This window comes from Stylophora pistillata, chromosome 13, assembly GCF_964205215.1.
Source record: "Stylophora pistillata chromosome 13, jaStyPist1.2, whole genome shotgun sequence".
Lineage (NCBI taxonomy): Eukaryota > Metazoa > Cnidaria > Anthozoa > Scleractinia > Pocilloporidae > Stylophora > Stylophora pistillata.
In genome coordinates, this window is record NC_142531.1 from 22496246 (window position 1) to 22515057 (window position 18812).

General features: G+C 40.7%; 2 protein-coding genes and 1 pseudogene across 2 annotated transcripts; all 3 read right to left on the reverse strand.

The window, feature by feature from the left end:
- Positions 1 to 335: 335 nt before the first annotated feature.
- Positions 336 to 2350, reverse strand: LOC148718185 (uncharacterized; annotated as a pseudogene).
- A 1439-nt stretch (positions 2351 to 3789) lies between these two features.
- Positions 3790 to 11723, reverse strand: LOC111327726 (uncharacterized). Its single transcript, XM_022931965.2, has 4 exons — positions 11497 to 11723; positions 5036 to 5077; positions 4535 to 4662; positions 3790 to 4189 (listed from the first exon to the last, which is right to left on the reverse strand). Exons 1-4 carry the CDS (start codon positions 11598 to 11600, stop codon positions 4068 to 4070), a joined length of 396 nt encoding a protein of 131 aa, XP_022787700.1. The 5' UTR covers positions 11601 to 11723; the 3' UTR covers positions 3790 to 4067.
- A 2626-nt stretch (positions 11724 to 14349) lies between these two features.
- LOC148718186 (uncharacterized) lies at positions 14350 to 18509 on the reverse strand. Its single transcript, XM_088743723.1, has 4 exons — positions 18324 to 18509; positions 17126 to 17176; positions 16365 to 16495; positions 14350 to 15958 (listed from the first exon to the last, which is right to left on the reverse strand). Exons 1-4 carry the CDS (start codon positions 18425 to 18427, stop codon positions 15795 to 15797), a joined length of 450 nt encoding a protein of 149 aa, XP_088599849.1. The 5' UTR covers positions 18428 to 18509; the 3' UTR covers positions 14350 to 15794.
- Positions 18510 to 18812: the final 303 nt, after the last annotated feature.

Sequence of the window (18812 nt, forward strand, 5' to 3'; positions counted from 1 at the left end):
GCAGTAGAGAGCGCTATTTATGCAATAGCGAAAATCAACTTAATGGCCTGCTCCCAGCTTAATTGGTATAGCCCTGCACTAGCATCGCAGAGGTCAGTGCTTCGAATCCCGTACAGGCCTGATTTTTTCAGGTCTGATTTTCGCTATTGCATAAATAGCGCTCTCTAATGCGAGGATCGTGCATCATACGTATCTATAACCGCAGTTCAAAATATATGAACTTCATATATTCATCGTATCTGCTTTAGAACTCATCAGAGTAAAGTTATATCAAAACATTTTTAGTGTTATCAATTAAACTAACTCTTGGCCTGCAACAACAACCTGTGTCTTCTTCAAAGCGGCATCGCCTGAAGGCAAGTCGAAAGGGCGCGTTCCTCGATGTTCTGCATCACAATTTCTGCGACAACAACAGAAACTGGAAGACCCCATGGCTGTGCCGTGTAACTGCTTTCAGTGTTTACCGTTGTACTGAAAGTAAGTTGACGTTAGGCAAAGGTTTAGTAAGTTCATAACGTCGTCTGTCGGTAGCGGTATTGAGTCGGTAGAATGTCGGATTGCAGTCTCAGTACATTGCAGTGCCAATTGAAGTGGAATACTTGTAAACAGTGATTTCGCATCAAATGATACAAGTTTGTAGTCATCTGGTATCTGTACAGTCTTGTACAGCGTTAATGAAGTCCTCAGTGTATTGTAGTTTACGTCTGGATTTGTCGGTCAGCGATTGTGGTATTGTCGTCAGGTACTTGGTAGTTTGTATCTCGGAGAACCACAGAAAGAAACAATAAGTCGCATCGGGAAACCAGGTTTGTGTAGTTTCGCAAACCGTAGAGTTTCGGTGGCTGTGGTACCGAGCACCTTAGTCGATAGTACCGTTGGGTGTCAATGGCGTTCGTTTTCTTGAGTGTCAGTAGTTTACTGTTGAGTTTGCGTCCAAGTGCAGGAGTCGAGTCACATTTGAGTTCTTCGTAGCGTTTGTTTGTCGTTAACTAGTACGTCCATTTTGTCGTGATAGTCATTTTTATCTATGACAACAGTAACTCGTCCTTTGTCGGCTGGTAGAATGACTATGTTCTCGTCGTTTCTCAGTCATTTCAGTGCATGTTGTTCGTCTTTAGTCAAGTTCAGTTGCTGTCATGTTAAACCGCCGCGCAGTTAGCCCAATGGATAGAGCGCTGGACTGTTGTGCGGGAGGTCGAGGGTTCGAGCCCCGGCCGGACCAACACTCAAGGTCTTAAAATAATTGAGAAGAATTTGCTACCTTTCTATAACATCAAGAAATGGTTAGATATTCTAGTCTTCTCGGATAGGGACGCATCAATGGAGGTCCCGTCTCCTGTAGGGTTGGGGTAGGAGACGTTAATTTACCACGCACGAGATTACTGTGTGATGGATGTCCTCCCCTGGGGTGGGATGGGTGGGAAGGTGAGATCGATATGGACTGAAGCGGCTGCCAGAGGCGCCTGAGAAAAATGCCGACGTCTGTTCTCAACCTTAACAACATCTCATTGTAACAAACCTGTAATTCTGCTCTCTACAAAAGGTTTGAATAAACATCATATTACTATCATATTAGTATGTAGTGACGCTGATTGTACAGTGGGGGAAATTCTGCTTCTGATGTTATCCTTGGTTGGCTCAGATAGCTGTCGTTGCCGAGACAGAGCCGCTTCAACACTAGATACAATAGCCTCGGTCGGTATACGTTTCAGTGTTACTGATTGTTTAGTCCTTTTGACAGTAGGCGAGTTTCACTCTTGACTAAGGAACGGGAAGAGAAGTGTTGAAGTTGAAGTTCATTTATTTGTGTAAGCAGGTTGATTAATTGGTAGCTGATGTGGACCTACTGTTCTAACCCACCCATCCCACCCCAGGGGAGGACATCCGTCACAAAGTAATCTCGTGTGTGGGAAATTAACGTCTCCTGCCCCAACCCTGCAGGAGACGGGACCTCCATTAATTCGTCCCTATCCGAGAAGACTAGAATATCTAACCATTTCTTGATGTTATAGAAAGGTAGCAAATTTTTCTCAATTATTTTAAGACCTTGAGTGTTGGTCCGGCCGGGGCTCGAACCCTCGAGCTACCGCACTACAGTCCAGCGGTCTATCCATTGAGCTCACTGGGAGGCGGTTACTTACCCAGTTGTTGTCCGGTTTATTTTGCCTCTGTTCTTTATCGCATAGCAGCCGTGTCAGTTTCTGTTGATGCCAGTACGGGTGCGTTCAGTCGTATTGTTGGCTCGTTTGTCGGCAATTGTCGTAACAGTGTCAAATAAGTCAGTTGGTATCAGTTGTTTCAGTCTGTTGTAGTTTGTTTTCGTAGCGTTTGAGTCTTCTGTGACAATCATTTGTCCGTGCTTTGACCAGTCGTCTGCAGGTGGCTTTAACGATCTAGATAGGCCTCCTGTGTATTCAACGGGGACTTAAGTTTAAGCCCTTCGGAAACAAGGCCGTGATATTTACAGCGGTGATTGAATCAGAGTTGTTGTCGTATTCGTCTGGCAGTGCTTGCGTAGGTGATGTAGTCGTTCGCAAGTCTTTCGCTCTGTCGTCCAAGTGAACGTAATGCAGTAAACGGTTTGAACCCGACAGACACCGACAGATTACTTGACGAGTCACCTTACAACCCTACATCACACAAAGCCACAACTATCAGAACTCTAACAGACAACTTATCCGACGAGAAGAATTAACTTGACCGTGTTTTTTTCAAAGAAAAACCACAACGACGACTTCATCCGACGAAAGACTCATCGACCTACTACTACTACTGAAAAAAACGACCCGCAACTCCTACGACTGCAGTAACCATACCGTACATAAAAAGCATGTCTGAGAACATCTTGCGCATCTGACAGCCCTTCAATTTCCGCGCTGCCCACAAACTCATCGCTACACTACTTACTAACCAACGTTAAAGACAAGGACGAACCGAAGAACAGACATGGAGGGATTCATAAGATCAGTTGCTCCAACTGCCAAGCCTCCTACACTGGAGAGACCGGCTGAAACCTCGCAAAAAGACTGACTGAACATAGACGGGTGACGAAGAAAGGTGATGTCAACATGTCAATCACATTGCTGAACATCATCTACTTACGAACCACAATACTGACTGGGACTCTGCACGATGCCTAACCTACAGTACTGGTGCACTTATATTAGAACAGACTCCCCTAAACAGGTGTCAACTACTACCGGCTCCATACAAATGACTCATTCACTACATTAACATTTCAAACGAACCGAACAGAACGACCTAACTATACCGATGGATCGGAACAGACCAATCGCCACCGACTTACGCCAATTGAGTCATACAGCCAATAACATTATGGCAAAACTAACCAATGATTTCACACGAACTGAACTGAGGACATTCTACTGACAACAACTATTTCCTTGACTCTAATGATGACTTCCACGCAGGTTTTCGAAACGTCAGTCACCGACCACCGACAACAGTCTTCCTCGGGACAACACCCACCCAGTCTTCCTCGGAACAACACCCACCCAGTCTTCCTCGGAACAACACCCACCCGAACGATCACACTGCACTTACATATGTTACCCCCGGATTCAAATCATTTGCATTTATCGATAATGGTGCTAAACGAGGCGGTGAAGAATTCGCCTAATACTTTTACATTTGATGTGGTTCTGATGTGGAAATTCCGTACTGATCAATCAGGATGGAGTTTAGAACATGTGTGGAAACCTCAAAAGTATTTATGTTTAAGTGTTGTTTACGGTTTAGTATTCGCACTCTTGATTTTAATGTCCACCATTTTCTGAGGTTCAATATTTTATTTTTCTACTTCAGTATAGAATCTATAGTTGAGTGGTGCTTTTAATGTTAATTCTAACATTAAATCTTCTGAGATAGTAGTTGTAATTTGAGAAAGCTTTCTACAAATAACGCGCTCGTGCTTGGCTGAGGAGAGGGAAATTCGAAGATAGGGAATCCCGATTAGTATAGATTAAAACTTTCAGAGAAAGCGCTCTAGGCTAATTGGTTCAATCTAATTTCTGCTCCCTAGATAGACCACTGATTAACTGTGTTGCTTAGTTGTCTGAGGTGTCGCAACTACCAAGGCATGCCAGGATACAGCACAACAAGTATATTGCCAAAATGATCACTCCACCAATCAAGTAACCCAAAAGGAGCAACATGACAATGCAGGCACCTGAAAAATGATTAAACAAATTAGAGCTAAGAAACCTAATTAATTAAGAATCTGTTTTAAGACTAAAAATTTCGGCGTCTCGCTCCCAACATATGGCCTCGCAGTTCACTTGGTAGTAGCGCCCAACTAGTATCTAGGAGACCAAGATTTGCATCCCGTCGAAGCTTGATGTCTTTCAAGCTCCTTTATGCAAATGTAAGTTTCTGCTCATCATCAAAGATCATGCGTCTTCTTTTGAATCTTCACTCAGCGGTAGAAATTCAAACAGTCAGTTCTGCGTCACAACCATATATAAGTTTCGACGAGTCTTGACAAGTGAGGCTCTAAAAGAATATGATTACCTACCTTTCCCTTGTAAGTCGTACCACTCGTATCCGCTTTCACACTTGCAACAAGCGTCTACGCAGCCTTCATCTGAAGGTGGTGGAGAATGTACTACAGTCACCCCAGGGGGAGGTAGTGCAGGAGATGTTCTGAAAGAGACCAGTTATATCAAACCGAATAAGACGACACAAAGTCTTATTACCAATTTATCAAAAACATTACAATTCCAAGAAAAGAAATACAGCCAAGCTATGAAAGAAAAGGAAAATTTAAATTTTGATTCAAACAACAACTCTGTGATTGTTGTTATCAACCGAGGCCGCTTCACGATTTGTCTCAATTGATGAAGTTCCCATTTACAATCTGTTATGATATTTCCCTTTCTTCACTCTCCTTGTTTACTGCAAGATAACGTCGTCTCCCCAACCCTAAACCCAGGTTGAAGTGACCTCAGAGACTCAAAATTTAGTGATAAAACTCTTTTAATGTTAAGACTAACATTTCTTCAGTGTTGGTTTTTACCTTTGGATTCCAGTGGCCTCTATCACTTCCCTGGTCATGACGCTGAAAGAAATTTAAGCGAAATGAACATAAAGCTGGTCAACACTGTTTACATTTTCACTCAGTTGAAATCGAAATAACTCCGAAATCGAACTGACGGGGTTGCAGTGATTAGGATTGTTTTAATATTAAATATCAAAGCCATAGAAACAACGTTGGAAAGTTTGGCTCAGCCATTGGAGTATGAAGACCAAAACAAAAGATGTAAACAAAGCTATCAAAGTTTTACATACCGTATTTACCCGTGTATAATACGCGCCCATGTATAATACGCACCATTGCTTTTAGCCAAATTTATCAGAAAAAAAGTTTTTCACAGCAAAAAAGACAAGTTAAACTTCGTACAATTATTTATTAAGACAAGAATAATAAGAAATTAACTATATCGTTAACACCAATATCTTTTGCTAAGGCTGTGGTCACATCTACGACGTAACTAAAGTTTAACTTAAGTTAGTGTCAAGTTACGTGACGTCATACCTAACTGCAGTTAGTGCTTTCGGTCGACTTTTCGGCCGTGACACCACGCGGTTAACCAAAGTTAGTTCTAATTACTCGGGCTTCCGTAGGAAAGCCCGAGTCTGAAAATGCAAGCCTTTTTTTTATCGTCAAAAGGGGGGTCTGGTCCCAGGCGTTCCTTGCATAAACCGCGGAAACTGGGGACGAGAGTGCAACAACTTGTGTTCTCGTAAGCTCGCTCTTCGTAAACAACGTAAGAGCCCATTTGCCAATTACCCTTGACCTCATTTTCAAAACGAGTCCTGGTGCTCAACCATTCTTGTGAAAACGAGTTTAATCTGCATGTGAATGGAAACTTATTATCATAGGAAAGGATTAGCACGAGAACTCGTTCTGAAAATGAGGCCAAGGGTAATTCGCAAATGGGCTATTTACAGAATGCTGCGTTTTGTGAAGACCGCTTTGCAAAGATTCCTGTCTTATAAGCTCATCCGACATGTAAACGCACACGCTGTTCGTGGTAGGCCCACGCTAAATGATGTCCACTGTTTTCGGAATGGGCCAGTCCACGAAGTTCATTGCTTGAAAGCTAGCCAAATGTGGAAAGTTCATACTAGTTCTCACGAGCCCTGATATGTGGGTTCAAACTACGAAAATACTGGCAAAAGTGTGACGGCCGATTTAACAACAAACTATGATGCTGAGACGAACTCCTCACTTGTTGAAAAAAATCAAGAATGTTCGTGAACACAACTTCGAAGGTGGCGCTAACAACGGCGAATTGGATAAGGATACTGACAGATCACCTTAAGTAGTAAGGTTAAATATATAAGCTTAGCTCTTCCGTTAAATATCCTGTCTCTGTTACTGGTATTTAGTGTGTTCAATACTTGTAAAGTACGATTTGGTATTTCATACATAATCACTATTAACAATTGGTTCATGCGTTAGCGTGCGTTCATCGAGACTTGAAGCACGCGGGAAGTTTGGAGAGCACGAAAGATGCCTAAAGAGTTGCTCGAGGCACAGCCGAGAGCAACTCTAGCTTCTTTAGTGCTCTCCAAACTTCCCAAGTGCTTCATATCTCGATGAACGTACAGCTGAACCAATTGTTTTATAACATTTTCAACGCTGTAGTTTATGTATAAAGGGCAGGAATTCCCTCTCCTCCGCTTCAATGCGTTGTTTATTTTGTTTCGGAAAAGTATTTTGTCATGCCTTAATGATCTTGTCTCAGATTGCACAAAAACTGACAGGTGAACTCATGCGTGGAAATGAAGAGTTGCGAAACGAGATGAAACCGTTGATTGTTTTGTTTTCCCTTTCTTTGGGTTCTTTCTCGGGAGTTAAGAAATCCATTCCCAAAGAAAAAGTAGGCAGATCTTCATCGGCTTGTTCGCTTGTTGCTATGTCTAGTTTAACTTTTGCGGAAATTTTTCCCATTTTTTAATGAAAAATGCTTAAGTCACTCGCGAGAGAAATATTTCTTCGCGAGGCATTTGGTTACTGAAGTCGGCATATGGTATTTCGGGGACTGGACTGGACTGGACTGGACTGGACTAGTAAAACGAGGACTAGTAAAGCGCGGACTAGTAAAAACGCGGACTAGTAAAAGGCGGACTAGTAAAACGCGGACTAGTAAAACGCGGACTAGTAAAACGAGGATTAGCAAAACGCGGACTAGCAAAACGAGGACTAGCAAAACGAGGACTAGCAAAACGCGGACTAGTAAAACGCGGACTAGTAAAACGCGGACTAGGAAAACGCGGACTAGTTAAACGCGGACTAGTAAAACGCGGACTAGTAAAACGGCAACAACAAAAAAAACAATTTCATACGAAGGCGATCATAAGACTTAATGGCAAGCCAATTTAGTAAGTGACAATCCCTGTTTGACCTTTAAGCTGCAAATGGGTTTGACATGCGCCAGATACGAACGAATTTATAAGTTTAGGCTAAGAAAGAATTTTATTCAGCACCAGGACAAAATCCTAAAATACACTTTCGTCGTAAATTTCACGGCAGAAACGGAGGAATTCGATAAATAAAAGTCGCATTAAATCTCTTTGTGTCTAGGTAGAAAGAGTCTCATTGACTTCAGCTTTTCGTTGGAAGAAAAACCGATTTACACACGCCATTACAGAAAACAAACAAGCAGACTGACAACTCCAAAACACATATTTGCATTCACTTACAATTTGACTTTCCGTGAAATTTTAAAACGGAACAGAGGTAAATCTTCGAAGATTAATCGTCGTTGGAAATAAAAAATACTTTCCGTAAGATCTCTGTTTTTCTTTTTACGAGAAAATCGTCGCATGATCATTTAACTCGTGTGTGTTTGTCATACCAGTACTGCTGTTTCTTCAAAAGCGTATGCTTCTTTCCTCTTTAATTGACAGGTGTCACATCGTGACAGTTACTTATCAAAAAATGCTTCAAAACTTGCTCGGAAGCCTTTTAATTACCTTTAGAAATAAAAGTGTTTCGGCGAAAGCTTTCTCTTTAATTTGAATAACGTTTATTTTCTTTATAACTCACTCGCTATCAAATTGTTAAGTTCAAGGGGAATTTTCCCGTAATTAAACTCGTAATTGTAGCCCTGATTCATTCGGGCTCCTTTGGCAATCATTTAAGGAGACGCGAGCCGACAATTTTCGTTTTCCAATGCAACTGAGTCAAGACAATTTTACTTAGGGGGGTCGCATTACAGTTAAGTTTTAATTTCACCGGATTTCGCAAAACCTAAAACCAAATTTTTTTAACGGGAAAACAAAAATAAAATTGACAACATTAATTAGGATCGCATTTTAACTGGGTTAAAATGGAAACGTCAATCACGCAGTCAATCTCACATCCGGCAAAAATAAACATTCCCCCGAACTAACCATGCGGCGAAACAGAACACTTTGCATGGCGATTATAGTCTTTTTGTTTTCAGCTATTTAACAACAACAAAAAAATCAAAGGTTTGCTTTTGTTTTGCTGATGGAGAGATGGAGAAATTGAGAAATGGAGAAATTTCCCGCTCTTTTTGGTTTTATCTTTTTTCACACGCACGCACAAATGACAACTTTGTCCGCAACGGACGTGGGTCCTGTCCTTTCGTTTCAAAAAAATTTGGCAAAATCGGTCAGCCCCACCCAGGCACACCGGCGTCTTTGATGATTTTTAGAATTTTGAAACTTTTAGGAAACCGCAAAAATTGGGTCGCATTAGAAAATGCTTGTGTTGACAGAGTTTAATCCCTAGAGTAAACAATTCGGTCGTAATGCGACCCGAGCCTTAAAGAATCCAGGATGCTGCACCAATTTTTGAACAGTTCAGAAATATACGAACAGTTCAGAAGTTCCCGTTACGGACCGACCTATGCTGGTGAATAACACTTTTATCTTTTTCTAACGCATAAAAACAATGATTGCTAAAAGAACCCGAATGATTTAGGGCTACAATTACGAGTTTAATTACGGAAAAATCCTCCTTGAAATTCACAATTTGATGGCGAGTGAGTTATAAAGAAAACAAGCGTTATTCAAGTTAAAGAGAATGTTTTCGCCGAAACATTTTTTTGATAAGCAACTGTCACGATGTGACACCTGTCAATTGAAGAAGAAAGAAGCATACGCTTTTGAAGAAACAGCAGTACTGGTATGACAAACACACACGAGTTAAATGATCATGCGACGATTTTCTCGTAAAAAGAAAAACAGATCTTACGGCGATTAATCTTCGAAGATTTACCTCTGTCCCTTTTTTACGACGAAAGTCTATTTTAGGATTTTGAACTGGTGCTGAATAAAATTCTTTCTTAAAATTCTTTCTTAAAATTCTTAGCCTAAACTTATAAATTCGTTCGTATCTGGCGCATTTCAAACCCATTTGCAGCTTAAAGGTCAAACAGGGATTGTCACTTACTAAATTGGCTTGCCATTAAGTCTTATGATCGCCTTCGTATGAAATTGTTTTGTTTTGTTGTTGTCGTTTTACTAGTCCGCGTTTTACTAGTCCGCGTTTTACTAGTCCGCGTTTTACTAGTCCGCGTTTTACTAGTCCGCGTTTTGCTAGTCCTCGTTTTGCTAGTCCGCGTTTTGCTAGTCCGCGTTTTACTAGTCCGCGTTTTACTAGTCCGCGTTTTACTAGTCCGCGTTTTGCTAGTCCTCGTTTTGCTAGTCCGCGTTTTGCTAGTCCGCGTTTTACTAGTCCGCGTTTTACTAGTCCGCGTTTTACTAGTCCGCGTTTTACTAGTCCGCGTTTTACTAGTCCGCGTTTTACTAGTCCTCGTTTTACTAGTCCGCGCTTTACTAGTCCTCGCTTTACTAGTCCAGTCCAGTCCAGTCCAGTCCAGTCCAGTCCTCGAAATACCATATGCCGCTGAAGTCACCAGCGTGCGCAAGGGGAAACTGAGGCACGCTCGCGCAATTGAATTTGATTGCTCGAATTTACAAGCTATTTTATAATTGTACTCGGGTTTGGTGTGAATGTCCTGGCCATAAAAGAAGCCCGAATGAACGCTCCTCGAGCGTCTAGTTAACCTGTGGATGACGTCAGAATTAAAAATAGGTTCGTGACGGCCCTTATTGTTGATCCGTGCAATGTCAACATGGTTGACTGTCTAGTTTTTCTTATTGTTTCATATTTCCGTGCGGCAAACCGTCTGGAATTCATCACAGCAAATTCAAGGAGGGCTGCACAAAAGCTTGAAGGCTTCACGTGTTGCTACCTTGTTGTGTGCAAATTTTTTTGTTGTTGTTTTTGGTCTGCCCACCGCTTCACGCTTGTTTTTTTTTTTGGATGTTTATATATCCCGCACGTGCGAAAAGGATTGTCACATTTTGTTTGTAAAGGCTGTTCCGAAAACAAGGAGTGCGGAGTGCGGAGTGCGGAGTGCGGAGTGCGGAGTGCGGAGTGCGGAGTGCGGAGTGCGGAGTGCGGAGTGCGGAGTGCGGAGTGCGGAGTGCGGAGTGCGGAGTGCGGAGTGCGGAGTGCGGAGTGCGGAGTGCGGAGTGCGGAGTGCGGAGTGCGGAGTGCGGAGTGCGGAGTGCGGAGTGCGCCTGAAGTGGACTGTTTATATGGTATATTTAACTCAAGATTTTCATAGTGAGCAGTTCACTTTTACGGAAAAAAAAGTAAAGAACTGTTCAGTTTTGACCATTTCTAGAAAATGCGACAAATTACACCTTCGGTTTTGCTGGAAAACCGCATTGCCTCGAAATTTCTACCGTGACCCACATCTGTCACGGTCGCAGTCACGGTAGTTGCACGTGGAATTGACGAGACAAGCAACCCTGTGCAGTTAAATGGCTATACAAATTTCTGGCCGTAAGGTCAAGTAAACAACAATTTACCCACCATGAATTCCACTGCGTGGGCTTTGTACACGTAAGAAATTTGCACGTTTTTCGCTCCTAACAGCAAATCAAGAACTGCTTTAAAAAAGCTTTGTCCTAAAATATTTCGTGCTCACATTCATTTTGAGGTCTCTTTACACACAGCCAAATTTGCATATTCACTTTGAAATCTGATCCACATACCTGCGTATTATACACGGGTAAATACGGTGTGCATATCTTCGAGGATAAAGATGCAAAAACACTCACGTCAATTTTATAAGCACATTTTGCCAAATTAAAAAATATACAAGCAGATTTAAATGAGAAGCACAAAGGATTAGGTAAATTCACGGCTACGGAATGAGTACGCTAAAAAGGTTTAATGAACAGATAGTGATGTTATTCAGGACTCTGCATTACTTCCGCCTTATAACAAAGTCAATCAAATCGGCTCGCATCACACCTTTGGATTCACTCAAAGCACAAACAATTATTGCGAGAAATCAACGTTTTAGAGACTAAACAGGATCTTCTTTACAGGGATTAAACAGGAAATCAGATCTAACGACGTAAACGCACGCAGCGGTGTAACGGAACATGTTAAATTAAAGCAGTGTTATCAGCTCAACTAACCCTTGCTCTGTAGCTACAACTGCTATCTTCTTCTTCACTCGAACTCCATCAATAACGATGTCCTCCTCCTTAATAGCCACAATGGCTTGCAGGTTGTCGCTCATTTTCAAATTGATTCGTTGAGGTCTAATTACACTTCACTGACAAAAAACTCCGAGCTTTGTTTATTTCTGGGTAAGGAGGGCGCTGGTTAGTTCCAACCGATCGGTAACGACGGTGGCGCGTCATTATGACGTCATGAGCTATAAGTCAAAAGCCTTGAACTCAAAATAGTCATTTCTGAGAAATGAAACTTTTACAACTAGCGTAAATAATTCGCTTAACTGCTTAATGTTAGACTTACAGCCTCACAGTCACACATTGATTGATTTTATGTTATCTACAGATAAAATGTTTCGTATTTCCCGTAATAAATAAATAACGAATGTTGGATGAAATGATTAATTAGTTGGGAGACTTAAAGGTCATAACTAGTTAACTCCCATGCGTGGCCAAGATAAAATTTCTCCTTACAATATAAATACGATACCAAGCAGACAACTGATAAGAATAAAGAAAAATATCAAACAGGGGATAATAAGTTGATCTAATAATAAATTCTCAAAACTCACATCATAGGAATGGTATGGCAGACAGTAATAAAAAGAAGTACTTATGAGACCTTGAGAGTGACAGGACAAACATAAATAAGTGACACAAACGGCCCGTTAGTACCCCCCGACGTGAAGCTTGAAACAGTCCGTTCAATCCTGGGATGCTGCGGCCGCTAAAAAGTCTAAGATTTGACTCACACAAAGGATATCTATCAAATGACCCGGTCAGCCTCCTGCGAGCAATCCCGGAGAAAACAACAATGAAAACTGACGCGTGTAGGGCCGAACGGGTTGATGCGAGAAGGTCCGGAAAAAGCCATCCGGCCTTGCACTCACACGACTCTTTTGCCTTTTCCGAAATCGTAAATTAAAATCGTGGACTTACACTAAAAACAAGACTGATGAGAAAATAAGCCGAGCTTCTCGATGAATTATGAATTTCTGGTCTTGGCTCAAAGAAAAAAAGGAAAAGTTTTTGGTGTAGAATGTTTTCAGTAGTTGTCCAGTGCGCGCCCTCGTCTTAGTTTTATGAAAAATCTTTTCCAAATTATCAACATTTACTAGTCATATGCTTTTTGAGTGAATTCCACATTCCAGTTTCAACCTATCAGTAACGACGATGGTCGCGTCACTATGGCGTGACAAAGTTTAGATAAACAGTTTTGAACTTCAGGTGTCGTATGACTTACTCGTGTAAGGATCTTGGGGAGTATTGCAACTTGCACATACGTCCATTGGTCTGTAAGCGTTAAGGAGGGAAACGGGAAAGAAGGAGACTAGTTGGCGTGGAAGATAGCAATACCTGCTAGAGGAAGAGGGTAATTCTACAACCTCCATAGAACATTTTCAAATCTAAAAGAACTTAAGGTGCGAACCAGCGCCTGCCGATCTTGCGTTCAGAATAAATGTAAAGCTCTTTGTGGGCCTTTTGTGCTGTAGCTGGAAACAAAATCAGACCTTCGACTCAACAATTCACGATGTACAGCTGTGCAGATCTAGACAATAAATAAGTTTTTCTCTCACTTCCGATAGTGGGTGCACGGTGACTGCCTTCCAAAAAGAAACGCGGAAGTGTGTTGTTAGAGTAGTTCATCTGCAGTTACAGGGTTTTCCTTACAAGAGCTTTTAATTTTGCCTTTTTGCCTTTGCCACACTATTGCAGGATCAATTAAAATCCAAAATAGGGGTTATTTCAATAAATCATAGACTTGAATAGGTCGATTTCCATCATTAACTTGTCTAAGAAGGAAGGCATCATGATTACAGAGGTTTTTAATTTCGCTCGCTCCGCTTTGCAGCACACGCCACGCTTGTCCTCAGCAAATGACCGGAAGTTAATCAATAAAGGATCTGGATTAACCCTGGGTTCTCACTCACAATCAATGCAATCTATCATTCGCCTTTTTCCATATCGCATTTTCAGTGCAAGGGCAGGTTTTCATCAGAGTTACCATATTTTCGTCATGCATTCCACACTGTGGTTAGCACAGCTCCTCATCCTAATGTACCACTGAATGCGAGTGGAAATCGCATCAATCTTGACAACTTTTGTTATCGGAAACTGGAACCTTTTAATACGTGACAATTCAACGAATGAACGACATTTGAATTTGATTGATTCGAGATTATGGTTACGTTGGGTGAGAAGTAATGAGTGTCAAAGACCGGTGCTTTTCTTTAGGCCGTCTGCGTGCAATTCTTAGTATATGATGTAAAACGCCTATTGACTAGTTTTAATTGAGTTCTGTTTTAGCCGGTGAGTTGATGTTAGGTTAAATTTGTGATAAACGCCGTTGATTGTATTGAGAAGCCTGAAGCTACTATAAACTAACAGGACCTGTGAGTACATGTGAAACCTATTTTTTTTTTTTTTCGTTTCCGTTATCGATTTCGTTGGAAAAAAACCGTTTTGGAAGCGAGCGATTTTTTCAGACTGTTAATAGGAGCTACTTCTTTCTGACATCAGGTGAGTGTTATGTTTGAATAAGTGCAGGACCTTGGATTAGGCAATTGCAAAAAAAAATGCAAAGGCTAGATACTCCATGACCCACAGAAAAAGAGTTGTAGCAGAAAGCTTTTTAAAATTTTCGTTATTAGCCAAAAAGACTAACAAATCTAGCGTTTCCTAATCCAAGTTATGAATTACTGTATTGTGATTGGAAGTGATTGAATACCCAAGGTTAATGCCATCCATGAGACTGGTGTGATAGTCTTGTTGTATGATAATTGAAACTAGATTGAGATTCGCTCAAGCACGCATCAACTGTGATGTATTTCAATTTTAATTACACGAAGTCTAACCCAAACCGCGGTTTTACGCAAGCGGTGGGCCTTACGTATTTTCCATATGAGGGTTTTTTTTATTATAAATGTCTTTCTACTGATAACTTTAGGCCCTCTTGACACTGTTCACAAAAACAAAATGTTCAGATAAAAGATTCAGTCAAAATCAAGATAGTTCAGAACGCATTTTTTTAAACAACGACTAAACTTTGTAGAAGTAACCGGCAAAATATCAACATCCTTTAACTATTAGTAAGTCGCCTATAATTAATTACGATCCGGTTATAAAGTCAACTAAACTGACTCTCATGAAACCACTGAAAAAACTCTCCTTTCATTGACAATGGTTGAAGTGGAACTGATTAGATCTCATACCTGCAAACAGATCTACCTTTGTACCTGTGCTGCAGAGCCCATCACAGTAAAGTTATGAGCGTTATCAGTTAACCTAACCGTTGCCCTGCAGCAACATAATGATGTGCTCCTCTTTAGTAACCACTACAGCTTGCGGGTTGTTGTTCATTTTCGTTTAGGTGTAACTAGACTCCACTGGCAAACAGTTTGGACTCTGATTATTTCATTAAAGAACGGCCTTGGTTAGTTCCAGTTAATTAGTAACGACGATGGGGGCGTCACCATGACGACAAAAAATGGACGTAATATACTTTTAGGAACTTTATTCAAATAATTCTCAACGCTTCCTGGAAAACACTCTCTAATCTACCAAACTATGTAATAGCATTGCTGTTCTTATACTAACAATGTTTAGTGTTGTGCGAGTTAAGCTCATTTGTTAGCCTTGTACTGAATATGTTAACAGCTTTGTTGGGAGCTGAGTGAGAAACTGGGGTATTTTTTTGATGAAACATTTTCACGGAATGGTTTAGCATTTGATGACCAGTAACCGAGAAAGTACTGGTTCCCCGTAAGACAGTTTGCATCAATAAGACAAAACCCGGCCTCCAAAAATTGTTCAGAGCGACCAGTCGTCAATATTCATTGCCTGGGAAGGAGGAGGGTAGGGGGTGGGTCAGAGGAATCGGGGGGGGGGAGCTTGAGTTCTCATGGACAACAGATCATAGAGGGCGGACTATAGAAAACTGAGTGTTAATATGTGCGTGTGTGTGTGTGTGTGTGTGTGTGTGTGGGGGGGGGGGGGGAAGGAGGGGGGGAATCACTACAATACTACAGAGCCATAGGAATTCAGGCTAAATTTACTGAGTCGCAAATAAAATCCCCGAAACTTAACCCTCTCACAGCGATACATAAAGACCAATCCTTAATCTTCCTTGATTTTGTTGCTCGAGGTCTTTAATAACGTTTTCGAGCTTGCGAATGCTACTTTGATCTGACTGACTGACCGAAGTAAATTTGCTCAAGTGCGCATTTAATGTAAAAAGCTATAGAAAATGGAATATTGGTTCAATTGGAATTCGACTCCGTAGATTGACCAATATTAATATTCCGCTCCATTTCTCCGTCACACGGGTCCAGGCAACCACAAACATAGGCCAACGAGAATATTATAAACAGAAAAATTGAAGCGATCACGTAACCCAAAAGCAGGAACAAGACTATGCAGGCACCTGAAAAATGATGAAGCAAAGTAAAGCTTTGAAACTGACCTAATCAATTAAAATGTCTTTAGACCTAAATTTCACCCAACTCCTAACGTGTGTCTTTGTAGCTCTATTGGTACAATATAGGAGGCATGTGTTCGATTCCCGTCGAAGCCTGAATTTATTCAGACTCCTTTCTGCAAGCGCTTAACTTGTGGGTCTTCAGCGAGGATCATCTCTTCTTCTGGAACTTGACTTCGCGGTAGATCTCCAAACACTTGAAATAACGTCGATTTTGATCAAGGAATGATTTGACTAGACAGTTCTGAGTACCTAATTGGTTTTGCTTGCCACTTCTTTCTTATAAAAGCACCACATTTGCAAGCATCATTAACCCTGGCAAGTGAGGCTCTGAAAGAATTTGATTACCTACCTTTCCCTTTAAAATCGTACCATTTGTTGCCGCTTTCACACTTGAAACAAAAGTCTACGCAGCTTTCATTTGATGGTGGTGGTGGAGAATCTATTATAACTACCCCTGGGGGAGGTAGTGCAGGAGATGTTCTAAAAGAGGCAAATATAAAATATTGTTTTTCTTTCTAATTCTTCCATCAAAATGGAAGTCACATTAAGTCCTATTAAATTCCCCGTGACACTTGGCAGATACTCTCCTCTGTCCAAACTCTGATGATATATCGCATATAACCGTCTAAAGTTCTTAAAAAATGCCATGTGACTATAATAAAATAGAACTTACCTGACCTGAACAATGGGAGGAGCACCGAAAGGGACAAAAAGACCAATTAATTCTTAACATTTTACGAAAGTGAAAATGAAATGCTCCGGCTACGCAATGCTTTTACCATCTTCTTATTTTTGTACGTCAACAGAGATAAGTAGAAAAAAAAATACTTCGAAATCATTAGAGAAACAAGTTGAATAGGGGAAGTTTCAATGATCATTTTCATTATTATTGAATAATTGTTGTTATCAACCGAGGCCGTATCCTGTACCGTCTTAATTGCTGAGGTTCCCTATTTACAATCCGTTTTGATATTCTTCATTCTCCATTCTTGTTGTTTGCTGAAAATTGTCGTAGTCTCCTTGGGGATTCAATAATGTGACCACAGGGACTCAAAATTCGATGACGAAATTCGCTCAGTAAAAAAGCTAAAATCTACCGTAGACTTTTACCTTCGAGGCAAATTGATTTCACTTGCCTCTATCACTTCCCTGGCCAGGATGCTAAAAGAAATTAAAGTGATAGCAACATGAAGTTAATATCTAGAGTGGAGAAAGCTTCAACTGTACATGGTTAGATATAGAGAATCTTAGAGAGAGAACGCCTTTCGGCCAAATAAATTAAACTGGCAATAGGGCAGAAATCGTTGGTCATCTGACAAGAGCCCTGTAGTCAACCAAGGAAGCTCAAGTGTTCCAAGGCTGTTCTAGATACAACTTGATTTCTCATTTACATTTTATCTTTCTATCAAAGAACCAAATCGACAAATGGCGAACTCTCGAGATCCCCACAAAATGCTAGAACAGAGAGTGAATTAACATTTCGTCCCTAACAAAAGCATTCTGAAAAGGGGAAAGTGATATTTATGTACGATTACAAGAAATAGTTATCGAAGGTGAGCTAATTTGGCTTCCTGAACAATTTAATGAAAGCAACGATTTAAAATCTGTTCTAACAGATTAGATAATCGAGTAGGATTGAAACCCCCTCATTCGCTCTGACGAAGGGCTAACGCTCGAAACGTCAGTTTTAACTATTTACGATAGACAATCTACTTTATCAACTCAGTTGATAAAACTAAATTATTTTGTCGTGCTTAGGAAAGTCTTGAAAACAAAATATCAAAGCTTACGAAACAAAGTTAGAACGTTTCGCTAAATCATTGGAGTGTAAAGACCCAAACAAAAGACTTCAACATAGAAAAGTTATCAAAGTTTTACATACTTCTTCGAGAAGAAATATGCAAAACACCCACGTCAGTTTTACAAACGAATCCTACCAACTTTAAAAAACTTAAAAAGATTTTAATGACAAGCATAGAGGACTAGGTGAACTGTTGGCTACATCATGAGTAAGCTTACTAAGATGTTGAATGGACAGAGAAGTGAAATTCGTCAAAACTCAGCATTACTTCCGCCTAATTGGTCAACAGATTATGTAATCAATCAAACTGGCTCTCATCAAACCGTTGGATTCACTAAAAGACGAAACATTGTGAGAAGAATCATCATTTTAAAGACTAAACAAAGTCTCCTTTGCAGGAATTGAACAGGAAATCAAATCTCATCGCCGTAAAACTGATCCACCTGCATACAGAACTCGTTAAATCGAAGCTATGATGACATTTTAAGTTTTATCAGCTGAACTAACCCTTGCCCTGTAGCAACAACTTCTGTCGTCTTTTTCAATTGAATTCCATCGATAATGATGTTCTCTTCCTTAACAGCCACTACAGCCTGTGGGTTGTTGTTCATTTCCAAGTCGATTTGTCAAGATGAAACTACACTCCACTAACAACAAGCTTTGGACTTCGCACCTCTGGGAAAGAAGGGCCCTGCTTGGTTCCAACCAATTAGAAACAACAATGGTCGCATCACCATGACATCATGAGCTTTACATCAATAGCCTTAAGCTCAAAGTAGTCATTTCTGAAAAATGACATGCCACTGGTTATCATTGATATTAGAGCAACCAGAGTCAATGATTCTCTTCATTATGGAATGTTTCACTTACAGCCTCAGTCACACATAGATTGATTCTGCATTATTTGTAGAGTTTTACTCTAAAATTTCCGTGAATAAATTAATTAACGAATGTTGGATGAAATGATTAACTAGTTAGGAGACTTAAAGGTCATAA

Coding starts and splice junctions, on each gene's coding strand:
- LOC111327726 (XM_022931965.2), bottom strand. CDS start 11,600: ATGAGCGACAACCTGCAAGCCATTGTGGCTATTAAGGAGGAGGACATC. Junction 4,663..5,035: donor GAGGCCACTGGAATCCAAAG/GTAAAAACCAAC, acceptor GGTCTCTTTCAG/AACATCTCCTGCACTACCTC. Junction 4,190..4,534: donor GTACGACTTACAAGGGAAAG/GTAGGTAATCAT, acceptor ATCATTTTTCAG/GTGCCTGCATTGTCATGTTG.
- LOC148718186 (XM_088743723.1), bottom strand. CDS start 18,427: ATGAACAACAACCCACAGGCTGTAGTGGCTGTTAAGGAAGAGAACATC. Junction 17,177..18,323: donor GTTGTTGCTACAGGGCAAGG/GTTAGTTCAGCT, acceptor AATTTCTTTTAG/CATCCTGGCCAGGGAAGTGA. Junction 16,496..17,125: donor GAAATCAATTTGCCTCGAAG/GTAAAAGTCTAC, acceptor TGCCTCTTTTAG/AACATCTCCTGCACTACCTC.